Below are 19488 nucleotides of genomic sequence, written 5' to 3'. Positions count from 1 at the left end.
TAGGGTTTGGGACATAAGGGCGAACGGAAATTATCTCATAGCCTGCTTTGATTTTTGATGGGAGTTGAACTTTGTCAAATGTCAAGAAGACAGTGCGGGTTGGAATGATGTTCGAGTCAACCCTTTTCATAACCCGATGAACAGCCGTGACGCCTTGGTCAGACAGATAGTGCTGAATTTCTTCGTCAGACAATCCATCGAGGGAGCGCGTATAAACGACTCCACGCGAGGAATTTAAGGTACGGTGCGGTTCCACCCGGACAGGGAAGGTGTGGAGCAGAGAAGTACGCAGCAATTTTTGAGCCTGGAGGGCACTGTGTGTTTCTAACAACAGGGTGCCATTCCGTAATCTGGAACAAGACTTTACAGGACCCGCAATTGCGTCGACACCTTTCTGAATAATGAAAGGGTTGACCGTGGAAAAGTCGTGACCTTCGTCAGACCGAGAAACAACAAGGAACTGTGGCAACGATGGAAGAACCGTCTGTGGCTGAGACTCAGTGAACTTACGTTTGTGAGCAGACATAGTGGAAGGTGAGGAAACCATTGCGGAAGAATCCCCCATGATTACCGGCGTCTCCGATGGCGCGCTCCTCCCTTGTGGGGGCCCTCACCGAGGGCACACCCGCCTTAGGTGATTGTTCACACCTCAGGTCACACCTCCCGACAAACGGACGGAGGGACCAATCGGCACTTTCGGAAGGTATCAGCTCGGGTAATCACCCCTCCCTGGGCCTGGCCTTTACCAGGGGGTACGTACGTGTCCTACCTGTCTACCCGGGCCGGGGAATTACGCGTTACCCCGTCACCGGCTACGCATGGAAGTGCGTGGGTCGGCCTTCAGACACGCACAGGGAGGAAGAAAGAGACAGGGAAAGGAAAGAAGAGAGGTCTCAAACGCCGCAGCGGAGAAAAAGGTAAAGAGAAGAGGTAAAGAGAAGAGGTAAGGAATAGAGAAGGACGAAGAAAGATGAAGACATACAAGCAAGGAAGGCGAAGAGTGCGGTACATTTACAAGCGTCCGTCTCCGGACGTAGGCACAAACCATACTCCCCGGAGGGGGAGAAAGGGAAGGAAAGAGCCAGAGGTGAGGGGGGGGGGGGGGGGGCGAAGATGGGGGATGGGGAAGGATACGGAAAGGGAAGGTATGCAGCCCGGAAAGGAAGGAAGGCCACATTAGCTCGGGGTCCCGTGCTCGCTACACACGTATCCACAAAAGAGTTGTGGATCCCCTGGGGGGTGTTAGTTTTGTTTTGTTGTGTCATTTGTCACAGACAACACACCAGGCTTGCCTATTCATAATTCTGAGGCTGGTATCAGAGGTTATGAGTACTGCCACCAGTGGCAGCCACACAAGAGTTGTATGGTTTCAGTTGCCTGCGACTCAGCTTCTTCGCTGTATGGTGAGTAGCAACTTACCTTCTGATAATATTGTTATTTCATTCATACTTTGATGTATTAAATAAGGAAGAGGAGAAGTGGTGGATGTAATTTGTGAGAATAACTGAAAGGCTGATCACTGACAAGATGAAATATAATGTGATAATTGCATGTGTGCTGATCTAGTGACAATGGTGAATAGTTAATACTTGGAGTAAACCGTTAATGATGATTACAAGGATGTGGGGTAATTTACTAATGATGATTAAATGAATAATTAATGATAATGATATGTCAAGTTGCTACCTACAACAAATACCATCTAAAAGGAAATTAGAAACAATTTCTGACAGACATGAATGTTACAGTTAACATAGAATTTAAGAAAGAGACAGAGTGTTAATATCACTAAAATGATGTGGAAAATTCTGTCTTGAAATAATGTAGATGACATAATTAACCATTTTTACTATCAATGTTCTTTTACAGCATGTATTGTGAGGTCATACTTCAGCTTTTGTTGCACCACTAGTATTATTTGGAGTTAAGACAAGGGTGAGCTAACAAAAACTACACAAACAAACGCCCATGCCTATCTCCCCCCCCCCCCCCCCTTGCACGCATGCGCGCACGTACAAGTGAAGCGGGGCAGCACATGTGCGAGTGAAGTGGGGCAGCAAATGAGAAAGAGATGGTATTTGAAAATAAGCCTACTTCAGGAACATTTGGAGCCATTTCATTTCAAGAAAACTTGCTGGTCATGTAGTGACTAACATACCAGGGGCAGGGGCAGATGAGGGAAGCATTTGAGACACCTTCTGGGTTCTGTATCAACGAAAACATAATGTAATTGGATAGTTAAAAACATTCTACTTGCCAAGCAGTGGCAGGAGAACACACACTTAAAGATATTGAAATTTGCCCACTTTCGAAGGCAGTGGCTCCTTCTAGAGAACAGTTGGAGGAGATGGAAGATGGGTGATGGAAAAGGATTGGTGATGTGAAGGAAATGGAAATGGGTAGAGTTCACACAGTAACCCAGAACCCTGAATCTTTTTTTAAAGTCATTAAATTACATTAACTTTTGGGTTTTGGTGGATTGGAAATGGACTACATGTAAAAATAACTGGAAGCAACTAGAATTAGTGCATAACCCTTAGTTTTTGTGGTCATCAAAAATGACCACAGTATTCAGGTGCACTCGGCTGGATGGCAACATTCCCAGTGGCATTTCTGTACAACCTCAGTCAAAAAGAACACAACAGAACTTCCTGGAAATTTTCAGAAGTGAATGGATCTCTTGATGGCATTGAAAGAAATGGAAAGACAGGTAGGAGGGCAGAGGGAGGATATGTGTATGGCATTTTCACACGTTTAGTTCATTTCTGGCCATCTAGCTAGTGAGAATAGCACTTCTTAGTCCACAGACACCTCTCATGAGATTTTATTTTGTAATTTGTATGCTATAACATACAATAAAATTACGTTGATTTTCTACTAGAGATGTCTTTTCCTGTCTACACAAGACTGTGACACACGAGTACCAAGGTAATGCCAGGTAATCAGGTAGTTTATACCACTGGGTCTCCAAGTTCTCAGTAGGGTAGACTTATAGCCAAGTGTGCCCTTTGATATCAGCTTTAAGCATCTGCATTGCAAGTGGACTCATATCACAATATTTTGTTAATTGCCTTGGATGTGATTCTTCTTTGATTTGCTCACTGTGCTAATGTTTGGGGGCTACAGTCTAACAAAATATTACTAATAATCTAAAGAATTTACTATGGAGATATTATCTACTACCTCTTGGAAAATCAGTCAAAACAATATTGAAATCTGCATGCAAAATGTGCTTTATGTCTTAAGAACTGACATCGGCACAGTGAAGTGTCTGAAGTTTCGAACAGGAAATCAGCAGTAGATGCCATTTCCCTGAAAATTCAAATAGCAATGTACATTCCCCAAACATTAAAGATGATGTGACTTACCAAACGAAAGCGCTGGCACGTCGATAGACACACAAACAAACAAACACAAACATACACACATATTTTGTGTGTGTGTGTATGTTTGTGTTTGTGTGTCTATCGACCTGCCAGCGCTTTCGTATGGTAAGTCACATCATCTTTGTTTTTAAATATATGACATTTGGCATTACCCCCAAAGGCCTCACACTTAAAGTTCCCATCTCTGGCTGCAACCCTTCTTTCCATCAGTCCCTATACCAGTTCCAAACTGAACAATCCATTGCCCTCACCTACCTAATCCTTCACCTACACATCAACTCAGCCAATGAACACACCCATCAACTCCTATCCTTAATAAAAGTCCTCAATCTTTCCTCTCCCGCATCCACACCGGCTGTTCAAAGCATCCTCCTACAGGACAACCGCAAATTAGAACAGCATGCCACCCTCCACCTCAAAAAATTCTCCAATCTCCTGGTTTCCCACCTCCGGAAAGGCAACTCACTCACGCTTCACAACCTTTCCAGCAAACCTCAACCTCCTCTCATTGCACACAAACCCAGTCTCTCCCATCTACTCTATCTCCCACTTCCAGCTCCACTCCCTCCAAAACCTCAAAATTCCAATCAACGCAATCTGGATCACAACACCCCAATTCAGTAGTTAGCCTTTCCTCCAAACCTCTCTCCCAATCCGAAACCTCTGTCCTATCCAAAGGTCTCACCTTCAGCCCCACTCCCAGATTCAACCAAATAGCCCTCGTCAAAGATTTACTGTCCTACACTTGTACTCTCTGCTGGAAATATCACTTTGCCACGAAGAAAAATGATCCTAATCCTACTCCTAATGATCCAACTCCCCAAGACACTATCCAAATTGAACCCTGCCTGGAACAGTTCCATCCTCCGTCACAACAGGACCCACATCCTCTTCCTCAAAATCACTCTCTCCAAACCTTCCAGGAATTTCTGACTTCCAGCCTTGCTTCTCAATCCTTAAAAAACCTTAATCCTACTCCCAACATCACCACTGCTGAAGCCCAAGCTATGCGTGATCTGAAGGCTGACCGATCCATCATCATTCTTCCGGCGGACAAGGGTTCCACAACTGTGGTACTTGATCGTCGGGAGTATGTGGCTGAGGGACTGCGTCAGCTTTCAGACAACACCACATACAAAGTTTGCCAAGGTAATCCCATTCCTGAGGTCCAGGCAGAGCTTCAAGGAATCCTCAGTACCTTAGGCCCCCTACAAAACCTTTCACCTGACTCCATCAACCTCCTGACCCCACCGACACCCCGCACCCCTACCTTCTTCCTAAAATTCACAAACCCAATCATCCCGGCCGCCCCATTGTAGCTGGTTACCAAGCCCCTACAGAACGTATCTCTGCCTACGTAGATCAACACCTTCAACCCATTACATGCAGTCTCCCATCCTTCATCAAAGACACCAACCACTTTCTCGAACGCCTGGAATCCTTACCCATTCTATTACCCCTGGAAACCATCCTCGTAACCATTGATGCCATTTCCTTATACACAAATATTTCGCACGTCCAGGGCCTCGCTGCGATGGAGCACTTCCTTTCACGCCAATCACCTGCCACCCTACCTAAAACCTCTTTCCTCATTACCTTAGACAGCTTCATCCTGACCCACAACTTCTTCACTTTTGAAGGCCAGACATACCAACAATTAAAGGGAACAGCCGTGGGTACCAGGATGGCCCCCTCGTACGCCAACCTATTCATGGGTCGCTTAGAGGAAGCCATCTTGGTTACCCAGGCCTGCCAACCCAAAGTTTGGTACAGGTTTATTGATGACATCTTCATGATCTGGACTCACAGTGAAGAAGAACTCCAGAATTTCCTCTCCAACCTCAACTCCTTTGGTTCCATCAGATTCACCTGGTCCTACTCCAAATCCCATGCCACTTTCCTTGACGTTTACCTCTATCTGTCCAATGGCCAGCTTCACACGTCCGTCCACATCAAACCCACCAACAAGCAACAGTTATGACAGCTGCCACCCATTCCACATCAAACAGTCCGTTCCCTACAGCCTAGGTCTTCGTCGCAAACGAATCTGCTCCAGTCCAGAATCCCTAAACCATTACACCAACAACCTGAAAACAGCTTTCACATCCCGCAACTACCCTCCCGACCTGGTACAGAAGCAAATAACCAGAGCCACTTCCTCGTCCCCTCAAACCCAGAACCTCCCACAGAAGAATCACAAAAGTGCCCCACTTGTGACAGGATACTTTCCGGGACTGGATCAGACTCTGAATGTGGCTCTCCAGCAGGGATACGACTTCCTCAAATCCTGCCCTGAAATGAGATCCATCCTTCATGAAATCCTCCCCACTCCACCAAGAGTGTCTTTCTGCCGTCCACCTAACCTTCGTAACCTCTTAGTTCATCCCTATGAAATCCCCAAACCACCTTCCTTACCCTCTGGCTCCTACCCTTGTCACCGCCCCCCGTGTAAAACCTATCCAATGCACCCTCCCACCACCACCTACTCCAGTCCTGTAACCCGGAAGGTGTACATGATCAAAGGCAGAGCCACGTGTGAAAGCACCCACGTGATTTACCAACTGACCTGCCTACACTGTGAAGCTTTCTATGTGGGAATGACCAGCAACAAACTGTCCATTTGCATGAATGGACACAGACAAACAGTGTTTGTTGGTAATGAGGATCACCCTGTGGCTAAACATGCCTTGGTGCACGGCCAGCACATCTTGGCACAGTGTTACACCGTCTAGGTTATCTGGATACTTCCCACTAACACCAACCTGTCAGAACTCCGGAGATGGGAACTTGCCCTTCAGTATATCCTCTCTTCTCGTTATCCGCCAGGCCTCAACCTCCGCTAATTTCAAGTTGCCGCCGCTCATACCTCACCTGTCATTCAACATCATCTTTGCCTCTGTACTTCCGCCTCGATTGACATCTCTGCCCAAACTTTTGCTTGTAATATCTCCTCTTATTTCATTATATTTGAATTAAAATATTTTTAAAAAATGAGAGAACTGTTGTAGGTCCTTGAGTAGAAGACTTGAAATGAACAGGCTTTGGAGCACAAAGGTGGAGACTGGGAACTGGTATTTGGGGAAAGGTCATTAGGAAGAGAACATGCTATAGTAGTTTTGTTATGAACATTAACAAATGGTGTTAGCCATCTGTCAAACTGGTGATGAGCCTTTAGTAGTTTGAACTTCATTTAACTACAAACAAAAAAGCCATAAAATGAGTACATCACATAACTTTTCTTAATTCTTGGTCAATAAATGTAAACTGACTAAGCAATTGTTTTCCCGGTAACTTTAAAAAGTGGAATCTCAATCATTATTAAAAGTACAGAAATTCAAGGATTGAAGGGTTTGTGTGCATACCACAGAAAGAACTACTGAAGAAACTGTACTTATTTTAAACGCAAATCTGGCAGTGATGAATGTTGATTTTTTTTTTTACTTACTCTTCATCGTCCAAAAGGCACACCGCTACTCCTTTTTTCAATTTTATTTTATTACTTTTGTCTGAACCATTCCTCTGTAAATACAACAAGAAAATGTGTAAGTAAAAAAGTAACAATGATGTGTTTTTAAATAAGTGAGTGGTGAGTGTAAAAGGATTTGGAGAACTGCAAAAAAGTACAACAATAGTAAACTGACTATAAAATTACAGGCAAAAAACGTTTCTAGAGTTTGAATAAAAATACCAACTTTTCAACCATCATTTTTCTTGCTTATTGGCACTCTACTCTACATGATGATAATAATTTCAAAGGAAAATTGTAGTCACAAATTTCTTAAATTCACAAAGAGACAAATGAATTGGACTTTTCTTTAAGAGGTGCAGCTCCTGTTATAGCCAATACACACACACACACACACACACACACACACACACACACACACACACACACACACAGAGAGAGAGAGAGAGAGAGAGAGAGAGAGAGAGAGTACTTCTAGCTTTCAGAACCACAAGTCACTTATGCTAGGCAGAAAAAAAGGAAAAACTTTAGGGGTAGAGAGATGGTAACGAGGGGGGTGTGCTCACTCAGAACCCCTGTTAAGACAGACGACAGACCCAAATCATTTTTTAAGTAATAGTTGTCACCTGGTCTCTGAGATCATAGTAAGTCCAGTCCAGCAACTGGTACAAAAGTTGGAGAATTCCAGCCTTACTCAAGGAGTTACAATAAAGTTCACAATCTGCAAATTGCCCTTAGAAATGATCATGCCCCCCCCCCCCCCCTCCCCCCAATCTGAACAAAGTAGAAGACTTGAACCAGGCTCTTTGAAGGCTCTGTGACAATATAGACTTTGCATCCTGGATAGATATGTACCTAGCAGAAAAGTTCGTGAGGACAAGGACCCTCCATGGTGTACAGATACTGTAAAGAAACTCTGAACATCAAAAGATTACTGCATGATAGATGTAAAATGAAACATAGGGCTTTACATAGGGAGAAGCCAAATGTAGGGCATCTGGCTCTCAAAAGGCAAAAGCATGAAGTCGTCAATGACTATCACAGCAGTATCTTATTGGAATACGTCTAAAAACTCAAATTCTAGTTGTATGTGAAGGCTTTAAGTGGCATAATGTTAATGCACCACAGGGTTGAGAACTGTAGGGACCTTCTATGAGTCATGCATGCACTACACATCAGATACTTAGCTGACCGTATGTGGAGTTCACACAAGGTTTTTTTTTTTTTTTTTTTTTTTTTCCGGCATATGTGATTCTGCTGAATCCAGAAAAGATAGCTGTAGTGCATGACCCACAGGAAAGACCCTCCTCTCCCCACCACCACCACCACCACCACCACCACCCCCACCCCTATCCCTACCCCCTCGACACACACACACACACACACACACACACACACACACACACACACAAGCTGATTAAAATCATACTGAACAACTAACAAAGCATTCAAAATAAATTTTCCACAGTTTGAATTTGTAAAAAGCAGTGGAGTTTATATACCAGGTCCAGAAAACCAGCTAAAATCTGGAACAATCAGCAATGAGATTTTTGGGCTTATGCATGTGTACTGAGAAATGCAAGGCCAATTGGGAATGGTGATTACACAAGTGTTTCTGTAGACACGAAACTTAAACTGGCCAAGATAGAAATTGGAGCTGCATGTAAGATTGTTTGGGCAAGACTCAGTATCAAATGTGAGCACAAGTTAAAAACTGGGCCCTTCCACCAATTACCACACAACTCCAGATAAAAGCGATAAGTTTAAAGATGCCCTAAACACACTAACACATATTTCCCCAATCATAATCCTGTCATAACTGGAGGAGATTTCAATCATGCAACAGTCGATTGGAATAACTACAGTTTTGTAGGTGACGTGGCAGACAAAACACGCTGTGAAATAACTGCAAATGCCTTCTCTGAAAACTAGCCATTAGCCAGGAGGCCATATATGATTGAATTATATTAAATCTGATGGAAACAAAGAGACTTGATCTTTTGAGGATGCCCACACTGGATATTGTATCAGTGACCGTCAGACAGTTGTAGCAACAAGGATTACTAAAGCACAAATGGCAACTAAAAGAACTAGAAATATTTACATGTCACATCTGAAAGACAAACTTAAAAAACTAACCCTGGCTAGGGCCAATTAGAAGCAACACTGGTTCAAATTGAAAAGAAAAGATGACCATTTTCTGGATAGACATGTACCTAGTAGAACAGTCCATTATTGGAAGGACATTCCATAACATACAGTTGCTGTAAAGGAACTTTAACAATTATTACTGTGTACAATGTAGAAAAAGACAGATCACTACTTACTGTAGCATTGTGGCCTGAGCTGTTGGAGTTGGCAATCATTTGTGCATGAGGTGTGCTTTCGTGAATATATGGGGTGCAGAAAGCTTATGTGTAAGTGTCTTAATTGTGGCTGTCTGCAACTTAGCGTGTTATCATTACAGTAAGTAGCAATCTATCTTTCCCTACATTGTTGATATTCCTACCTGGAGTTTCCATTGTCTAAATGTTACTATATAGTAGGTACAACATGAATCAGAGATCTGTACAGAGGGAGAACCTGAATCTAGAGCATTTGGCTCTCAAAAAAGCCATGCATGAACCTTAGCAGAATCTTATCAAAACATCTCTCACAAAACTCAAATACTGGTCATATTTAAAGGTTGTAAGTGGCACAAAAGTTAGTGCTCAGATTCTCAAGGATGACATGAACCATAATTGAGAGCAGCAAAGCAAAAACAGAATCAAAATGTTCAAATGTGTGTGAATACCTAAGGGACCAAACTGCTGAGGTCATCGGTCCCTACACTTACACAGTACTTAAACTAACTTATGCTAAGAACAACGCACACACCCATGCCTGAGGGAGAACTCAAACTTCCAGCAAAAAAAAAAAAAAAAAAACAGAATCAGAAATGGTGAACATTTTCAAATGTTCCCTTACAATGGAAGATAGAGGAGTACTGTGCCAATTTAATTCTCACACCACTGCAATGATGACTGATGCACTCTGATAAGCCAAAACATTACGACCACCTGCTTAATAGTGCTGGTCCATCTTTACATTGCAATACAGGAGTGATTCTATGGGGCCAAGATTCAAAAAGTCCTTGATGGGTTTCTGGAGGTATGTGGCACCAGATGTTTATGCACAGGTCATGTGATTTCTATAGATTGCAAACTGGAGGTTTATGGGTGCAGAGTTGGCACCCAAAAACTTCCCAGATGTGTTCCAGTCGGATCAGATCAGGCTAGTTTGGTAGACAAACATCAATGCAAGATCACTATCAAGCTGTTCAAATCAATGTGGCACATCTCTGGCATTATGACATGGACAGTTATCCAGCTGGAAGATGCTATCAAAATCAAGGAAGACATTTAGCATGAAGTGATCTGGGCAGTACACAATAATGTTCTCACAGTCCGCAACTGTTATGGTCCCTTCAACTATTACCACATGTCCCATGAAAGTCCAGTTTAATATCACCAACAGCATAATATTGATGTTGGTCAGTGAGGCCTGGCACGAAGTCGGCATTCCAAAACACCCCAAAGGTGTTGTATAGGATTCAGGTCCAGACACTGTGCAGACCAGTCCATTACAGGGATGTTACTGTCGTGTAACCGCTCCGCCACAGGCCGTGCATTATGAACAGGTGCTTGATCATGTTGAAAGATACAATCGCCATCCCTGAATAGCTCTTCAACAGTAGAAAGCAAGAAGGTGCTTAAAACAGAAATGTAGGCCTGTGCTGTGATAGTGCCATGCAAAACGACAGTGGTGTAAGCCCCCTCCATGAAAATCACTACCATATCACAACACCACCACCTCCAAATTTTACTGTTGCACTACACACGCTGGCAGATGACGTTTACCAGGCATTCACCATACCCACACCCTGCCATCGGATCGCCACATTGTGTACTGTGATTCGTCACTCCATACAACATTTTTCCACTGTTCAGTCATCCAATGTTTATGCTCCTTACACCATGCGAGGTGCCGTTTGGCGTTTACCGGCATGATGTATGGCTTATGAGCAGCCACTCGACCAGGAAACCCAAGTTTTCTCATCTCCCGTCTAACTGTCGTAGTACTGCAGTGGATCCTGATACAGTTCGGATTTCCTGTGTGATGGTCTGGATAGATGTCTGCCTATTACACATTACGATTCTCTTCAACTGTCGGCAGTCTCTGACAGTCAACAGATGAGGTCAGCCAGTACGCTTTTTTTGTGCTATATGTGGCCCTTCACGTTTCCACTTCACTATCACATCAGAAACAGGGGACCTAGGGATGTTTAGGAGTGTGGAAATGTCGCATACAGACATATGACACAAGTTACACCCAATCACCTGACCATGTTCGAAGTACATGAGTTCCGCGGAGCGCCCCATTTTCCTTTCTCACAATGTCTAATGACTACTGAGGTCACTGAAATGGAGTACCTGGCAGTAGGTGGCAACATAATGCACCTAATATGAAAAACACATGTTTTTGGGGGCGTCTGGATACTTTTGATCACATAGTGTATATACAAATTTTTCAGCTGAGTTAGTTCCTATTTCAAACATAATACAGGATGTATCAAAAAGAATCACAAATCACCCAATTTGGCATGTCTATATTTCTGAAACTAATAAACATATGCAATGAATTTTGTTTGTCTGATGAATGGGAAACTCAAAGTTTTTTTTTCATACCTTTTCATAGGTGTTCAATATGGTTCCTTTTCATAGGTGTTCAATATGGCCCCCCTTGAGATGCACAGCATATGTCAATGCAGTATTCACATTTTTCCCACACTGTAGTGTAGCATGTCTTGAGTTACAGCTTCCACAGCTGCAGTTATGCGATGTCTCAGTTCATTCATTGTTGTTGGTAAAGGAGGCACATAAACAGAATCTTTTGTAAACCCCCATAATAAATAATCACATACAGTCAGATCCAATGACCTCGGAGGCCAGTAATGTAAGGGTGAATCATTTGGTCCAGTGTGACCAATCCATCATACAGTAATCCTTTGATTTAAAAATTCCCGTACTTCCAGATATCAGTGTGGCGGTGCCTCATCCTGTTGGTAAATGAAGTCAATCAAATCAGTCTTCAACTGTGGGAAAAGAAATTTCTGAAGCATGTCGAGATATGTGCTTCCTGTAACAGTGTTCTTGGCAAAGAAAAATAGACTGTACACCTTTTCCCAAGAAACTGCAGAAAACACATTAAATTTTGGAGAGTCCCTCCCATGTTGTACAACTTCATGTGGTCATTCCATACCCCATATTCTCACATTATAAAGGCTCACCTTTCCATTTAAATGGAACGTTGCCTCATCACTAAACACTAAGTGTGGAAGAAAACTGTCATCCTCCATCTTGCCCGGAATGAAATTACAGAACGCCACACATTTTTGTTGGTCACCTTCATGAAGAGTTTGCAGTAGCTGAATTTTGTATCGTTTCACATGTAAACATGCAACACACACTAGACAGACATCGGGGGCATGTTTAACTGTACATCCGGATCATGTTGAGCTGTCGAGCTGCACAGTGAATGGATTTCTGCGGACTCCTTGTGAAACTATGGCGGATGCATTCGACGTCTGTATCAGACACTCAGGGATGGCCCAGCAATTTGCCTTTACACAAACAACCTGTTTCTCAGAATTGTTCATGCCATCATCTATAGCTCTGTACTGTAGGAAGATCCACATCATACGTAGTATGAAAGTCATTCTAGTGACGCACACTCTGCTGCTACCTAGCGGGAACCATGTAAAACTTGAGAGTTCGCTCTTTCCAACAGTATGTTGTTCATGCTTATAGCTCAAACAATATAATAGTTATGATTTTTTTTTTTAAATTGGACGATTCTTTTTTATATATCCTGTATATTGTGGACCTCCCAAACAAAACCTGTGGCCAATGATAGTTAAAAAGACAGGGCACATCTGTCTACAAGAAGGGTACAAGAAGTGATCCAGAAAACTACCATCCAATGTCACTGTTTTAGAATCTTAGAAGAAATTCTGAGCTCAAATATAATGAGGGATCTCTAACAGAATGACCTCTGTCAATCCAACAAGCATTCTGAAAACATCAGTCATCCAAAATCCAATTCCACTTCTCTCTCACAACATCCCAAAAGCCACGAGTGATGGCAACAATGTGGCTGCAGTATTTTGTTACTTCTGAAAAGCATATGAATTGTTACCACATTGATGTTTTTATATGTACTCTCACAGATCATCGGTGCTCAATTCAAAGTGGGTCTCATCACTGAAGACAATTCCACTCCAGTCACTGAGATTCCTGGCTAAAGATATGTTTGGAGATACTCCAGACAGCAGTGCGATACCAACCTGACTGTCATCCCCCAAACAGCCGGAAAACCAGGAGTGCAACTTGCTTTAATGTGTAGAAATCTAAAATTGTACATTTCAAAAAATACAGAATTGTAGTAGCCTATAACATCACTGAGTTATATTTGGGTTCATCCAACTCATACAAATACCTCACTGTAGCAATTTTTATAAATATGACATGAAAATTACAGCAGTTGCAGGTAAAGCAGGTGGTAGGATTTGGTTCATTGGCTGAATACAATCAGTTTATAAACCTTACCCCTGTATATTAATTACAAGCCCAAAGGGCTTTCCAATTGTGACTACACCCCTAATTGGGCATACAAACTAGTGTCAGAAATGGAATTCTGAATTTGCACTGTTTCCAGCTTTTTGAAGTGCTGCATACAAATTACTAAACCGTGAGCAAGAAACAATTGTGAGGCACCATCTGGCCTTGTGCTGTGAACAACTGACAAATGCTTAGTGCTGTCAGTTGGGCTAACTACCCAGAGCCACTGCCGCCACCACCGCTGCTGCCACCCCCCCCCCCCCCCCCCCCAAACTGTCTGAGGCCTTCCGACATCACCCGCCACCTTTGCACAAAGCCACATTGCCGGTACAATGACCCAGCGCCACCCCGAAGCCACCAACTGTTTCTCTGTCCCATGCTTACCACGTCATGGGTTGATCAACATATGTAATTCACGAACTTCTCTTTTATGGAGAAGGAGCCATTGGTGCTGTGCTTTCAGAGATGTCACCGAGATCTGACAGCAAAGGCTTTTATTTATTTTATGTGTCTAGTTTAGAGGAATGCTTTCAACCAGATCACAGAGACAGATGGACATGGATGCAGTATTTTAAGTGAGAATGGCGCCACTCTGGGTGAAAAATTATGTCCTGCAAAGGCACCTTAATGAGGCATTAGTAAATGCAATGCCACAAAGAAGCACTGTGTCCACAGCTAGCCTCACTTCCCCATTTCACGGGGTTTCCATGTGCAGTTCCACATTGGCCTTTATTTGATGTCGCAATGTGTTTGCTAGTTCCTACCTACACAGACAAACTAGGCAAAAATGTCCATGTTTTCATACAAAATTTAACGGATGCAGGGAAACTCCCGCATAGGGTGATGAAGTGTTGGCAGGAGCCACCATCCTCAAGCTGCAAGGAGAGAATCATGCTTATATAAATTCTGTGGAATGGGCTGGGAAACACCAAGGCATTTGTCATTCTTGCAACAGGTCTAGTGGACAGTTATGGAGAAGCGTAGTATTAGTTACAACATTGAAAAACTTTCCACAATACCTTAAAATTCCAGAGAAGATTTTGAATACTTTGCTGACTGAATAAGACCTATGTAATGAAAGGAAGAGACTTCTCAGTAAAGCAGAGTACCTTCTGTAAAAATATATTTCCTCACAGGATTGACTCACACAGAGGGGTTGAGGTGAAGTGTGCTTCACCAATCACACCATGGGAGGCTGTACGACTCTGGTTTCCAGGCAAGAAGGCCTGACATTTTCCCCAGTCTCACACCCAAGTAAGCGTTCATGGCTGAAGTGCACTGCACTTGGTGCAAACGCTGGGGTCAGAAGGCTCCCAACTGTTTGGCATTGGCATATGCCTATTGCAAAAAATATCGGACACGAGAGGGCAAACTGTCCATCTTCACATCACCAAATAGGTTACTGAGGCCCTTGAAGGAATGCAAATATGGGAAATGTGAACAGGAGTGGTTCTGCCACTGCACTCACTCCCCTTTTGCCCAAATTTTGACATGTAAGATCAATGGTAGAAAGTCTACCTTTTTCATTGATACAAGTGTATAAATAAGTGTTTTCATATTATGCAATGGAGAGCTGATACTCACCATAGTGGAGATGTTGATATGCAGATAGGCACAACAAAGACTGTCACAACTTGCAAAAACAACTCACATACACACAACCACAGTCTCTGGCAGCTGAAGCCAGACTACCAGTGTGTGTGTGTGTGTGTGTGTGTGTGTGTGTGTGTTTGATAAAGGCCTTGTTGGCCGAAAGCTTATTTTGTGACAGAGGTTTTGTTGTGCCTATCTGCGACCCAGCAACACTACTACATGGTGAGTAGCAACTATCCTTTTCATAATATTGTTACATTTTAACCTGGATTTTCCATTGTTAAACAAGTGTTTTTGGTGATTTGTTCGCAAAATCTACTCCCAACTCACCAAATCATATACACAGTGTTGAAGTTAAATAAAGCTGAGAAAATATTGGTTGATACAGGGGAAATCATTTGGATAGAGGTGAAGAAAGCCTTTTTTTACACGATGATATACTTTCTTAATAGACCCATAAACAAGAAATGTTAGACAGTAAACAGCACATGAATATTTCAGACTATGGTACATTTCTGCCAGTGCGCATAGATAATGTTGGAAGCAGAGACCTTAAAATTCCATGGGTTACCATGCTTCTTTAAGTTCATTTATCTTGTCTTATCTGGATTTTGCGCTACCTTTTATCCTATCATTTGATGCTAGCAATATTGCTGTCATCCGTATTTTGAGTGAAATACAACACAATGAAGAAAAACCAACTGGCTACAAATCATGCCAACAGAATCGACTGTGCCAAATGCAGCACAACAATAAAATGAACTTCTGGCCATTGCTTTTGGCATTCATTACTTTTCATGTTACCTACATGATCATCAGTTCACAATAATTACACATCATGTAGCTTTACTATGGCTTTTGAGTATAAAAGATTCTAGTACCAGACTTGTTAGATGGGCCTTAAAACACTATCAATATGTCACAAGTCTGGCACGTTAAATAAGAACGCAAATACCTTTAGTAGGAAAATTAAGATCCTGCAAGAAGACAAGATGCTTACAGAGGAATTAAAAAAGCACTGGAACTCTATAATGAGCATAAGAAACTGGCAACCACAGCAGCTTTAATAGCAAGAGATAACATTTTATATATGAAAATGTAGTGCACACTGCGATAATGTCATGATCGCATAAAGGCATGTCATAATGGGAAAAGCACCACACTAGTTCACACTGCAGGCCATTATTATTGGTGGCCACAAAAAAAGAAAGATGTAGAAGAACTCATTCAAAATTGTCTCCCTTGTGCTAAGAGAGTGCAAGGATGAAGACCAAATATACCTCTTCAAAACTCTACCTGGGGCAGTAGAACCTTCTGAAATCGTTGCACTCGATATTGTGAGACAGTTTCCCATAACAGCTCAAAATAGATGAGTTTTACCCATGAGTGACCATTTCTCTTGCTATCTTATTATGATAGCTATTGAAGATATGATCGCAGAGACAGTTGAGAAAGCATTCATCGCTCATTTAGTACTACCATTTTGGAGTCCAAAGGGATAACAACACACGAAGAGACAAACTTAATGTTCAAACTTATGGTACAAGTATGTCGGCTACTTAAAAAAGTGGACAACTACTCCGTTTCACTCTACAGCCCATATTACCCATGCACCTAAGGTAGAATGACAAACTGGTTCACATTGCCCAATTACATGATGTATGTGGGATAGTTCTCATGTGAATCCACGCAGGTGCACTAGATGGCAATACTGTGTGAATCTTGAAGAGGACTGTCTGATTTTTTGTAAAGTTGTTAATTGAAATTAAAAATTTCTGAGAGCTGAATGTTCCTACTTATAAAGTAACTGTTTTTATTTTTTTGTTATTATTTATCAAGTAACTGTTCTTCTCTTATGTAACTGTCATAGAATTATCTTATTACTGTTCTGAATTAAGGGCTGAACTATTCAGTTTATATTATGGCACTTGATAGCACAAGAATATATTTAGCGTTTAAATTTACATTTATACAGAAGTTTGCACAAGGAGGACGCATTTGTTTTCAGTGCTTTTGCCTTCCAGTGCCTGTAACTCTTAGGATTAGAGAACACTAACAAGGACAATGACGAAAAGCCAGACATTGTTGGGTTCAACCCTGGCTGGGAAGAATGGATGAAGGCAGTGGAAATAATCCATATTAACAAAGGAACTGAGGCCCAAAGATCCACAGATCAGTAACAAAATATTGTAGGAGGCAGTTTCACCTAGTGGAAAGTAAGAATTGAACCACATGTTTATTCATTTTGTGATAGGATTCTCTTGCTGACTATTGCCAGTTTGTCCTTCCTGGCTTGCTGAAGTAAAGAAACAGATGTAATCAAATCAAATGTAACCTTTTCTCAATTACAACACTACATACACAAGCTGAAAACCACACATTTGAAGTTATATGCATATTTATTCAGTAATAAATGAGTTCTGTGACAGGGGTTGTGATGGTAACACAGACATCTTTCCTCACTATATGCCTGAATTAGGAGGCTTAACACTTGTTTGGTCCATTCCATTTCTAAAATACAAATCATGCAGTACAAACAATGCTTTTCAGAAACAGCTTATATAATACACAGTTTGTTGGCAAAAAATATTTATTTTGCTTAATTTCAACAAGAATAAGTAAGAAGCATGCTCTGAGTACCCCCTTCTGCACATGTGTGAGTTACTGCCCTCTAATGTGCATGCACAGATTCATGGGCATTCAGATCAGCTTTCTGTTTATGAGCACATTAATGTGCTTACTGATTCTCTTAGTTTCACCTGTTCTACAGCCAGATAGCTGTCACACAGGCCTGTACCGTTCATGGCAGATCGTTGCCTAATACCCCCTTACAAGAAATGTCAAGGATCAATATGTTCATAAAACTGTAGTTAAAATGTCTTATTACATGAATGGCTCGAACTCAGGCTCGGACTGTCTATTGCTATTTGTGATTTCATCAGACAATGCCATGGTACATGAAACAACAGGGTTGAGACTCTATGAGGATGTTTATGGTCACAAAAGAGTTCCCCTATCGAGATCAAGAAGATGCTGCCCAAAACACATTCAAGCAAAGTGAAGCTAAAAGATTACAGTGTATATGGAAGAGATTTCAGCAGAGCATTGCAGGTGTGACACAGAGAGAACAGCTCCATATTCAAAAAAACACTAGGATGCTGCTAAATCAAGTAGATCATGTAATGTTATGACAAATGGTTATGGAAACAGGCAGAGCTAAAAAATTTTGATGGACCATACCAGATATCGCACTTCACATTGGCTGTCTGTGTCGAATTGCAGCTCCCAGATCAGAAGATTATAGCTCATTTTGCCCACTTAACCAAGTGCAAATGGTGGCAATACACCATCTCCTGTAGTGGATCCAGCTAAATTCAGAAAGAATCATTTGACACAAAAGCCAAGCCCAGTAAAACATTTACACAGCAACCAATGAATTCCTGTTACAATTTACGTTCTGCCTCTGTGATGTGTGAAGGTAGCTATTCACTGGATTGTGGTCTGTACTTCCCTCCTTCATAGGCCTGAAAACTGAAGACCCAGTAGATGAGTCCTTCTCTCTCAACTACACTACTTCACAAGAAGCAACTACAGAGTGTTTCACAAAATTAAATCAGCCCTTCCAAAGTTCATCGCATGAACCGCTGCCGACACAGTATCCACTTAATAAACTGAAAATAGCTCCACAGCACATAAATATGAGCTCTGTGAAGTTATTTTTTCTACACACATAAGAGAAATGGACAGAAAATGCTGGTGGGGTATAGTCTGCCTGTAAACTAAAAAGCAAGCACTGCTCATGGTGGCGGAAGATGCCTTTCCCAGAAGAACATTACTGCCATACAGAATGACTATGAATTAATTTCGTCTCTAGCAGTGTAGGAAAGTGTGCAGAGATTTACAAGAATTTGTCTGTATGCTTTTCTTACATTAGTGTTATTTGTAACCATATCTGTGTTCCATGTGTAGTGCTAATGCACTTCGTGGAAAATAAACATCACCTAGATGTATCTGCATGTTGCATTACCAGTGATTCAAGAAGCAAGATGCAGAAGGATCAGTATAACTGTGTGAAATACCCTGTAGTGCCTTCTAGTGAAGTAATGGATTATTGAGTGTTTGGACTACCCTGCTCGCTCTTCAGTCCCCCCCCCCCCCCCCCCCTGCCACTCATCCGCAAGCACATGTGCACATGCCCCACAGTCAGAACTTCTAGTATATTGTTCCTACCACTGTGCAAAAATTTGCATTTATATGAACTTTTCTCCCCAATTTTCCTTCATTGACTGGACTATGATGCCTTTTCTCCACTGCATGCAATTAGTAACATGCCTAGCAGCCCTCTGTGCTAGTAACACACCACTGCTTTTACATTTGTGTCTTA

At 42.1% G+C, this 19488-nt stretch overlaps 1 protein-coding gene across 3 annotated transcripts in view; it reads right to left on the bottom strand.

Annotated features, from left to right (window-relative positions):
* The window catches only part of LOC126462641 (uncharacterized), a 199791-nt gene that overhangs the window by 108084 nt on the left and 72219 nt on the right, over positions 1-19488 (bottom strand). For all 3 annotated transcript variants that reach the window (XM_050096089.1, XM_050096088.1, XM_050096090.1), the window contains exon 7: positions 6832-6905. In XM_050096089.1, coding sequence (XP_049952046.1) covers positions 6832-6905 — 74 coding nt within the window. The remainder of the gene's footprint in view (positions 1-6831; positions 6906-19488) is intronic.

The sequence above is a fragment of the Schistocerca serialis genome, chromosome 1, assembly GCF_023864345.2.
Source record: "Schistocerca serialis cubense isolate TAMUIC-IGC-003099 chromosome 1, iqSchSeri2.2, whole genome shotgun sequence".
Lineage (NCBI taxonomy): Eukaryota > Metazoa > Arthropoda > Insecta > Orthoptera > Acrididae > Schistocerca > Schistocerca serialis.
The sequence above is the reverse complement of the archived record's forward strand: the minus strand, read 5'-3'. Positions and strand labels throughout refer to the sequence as shown.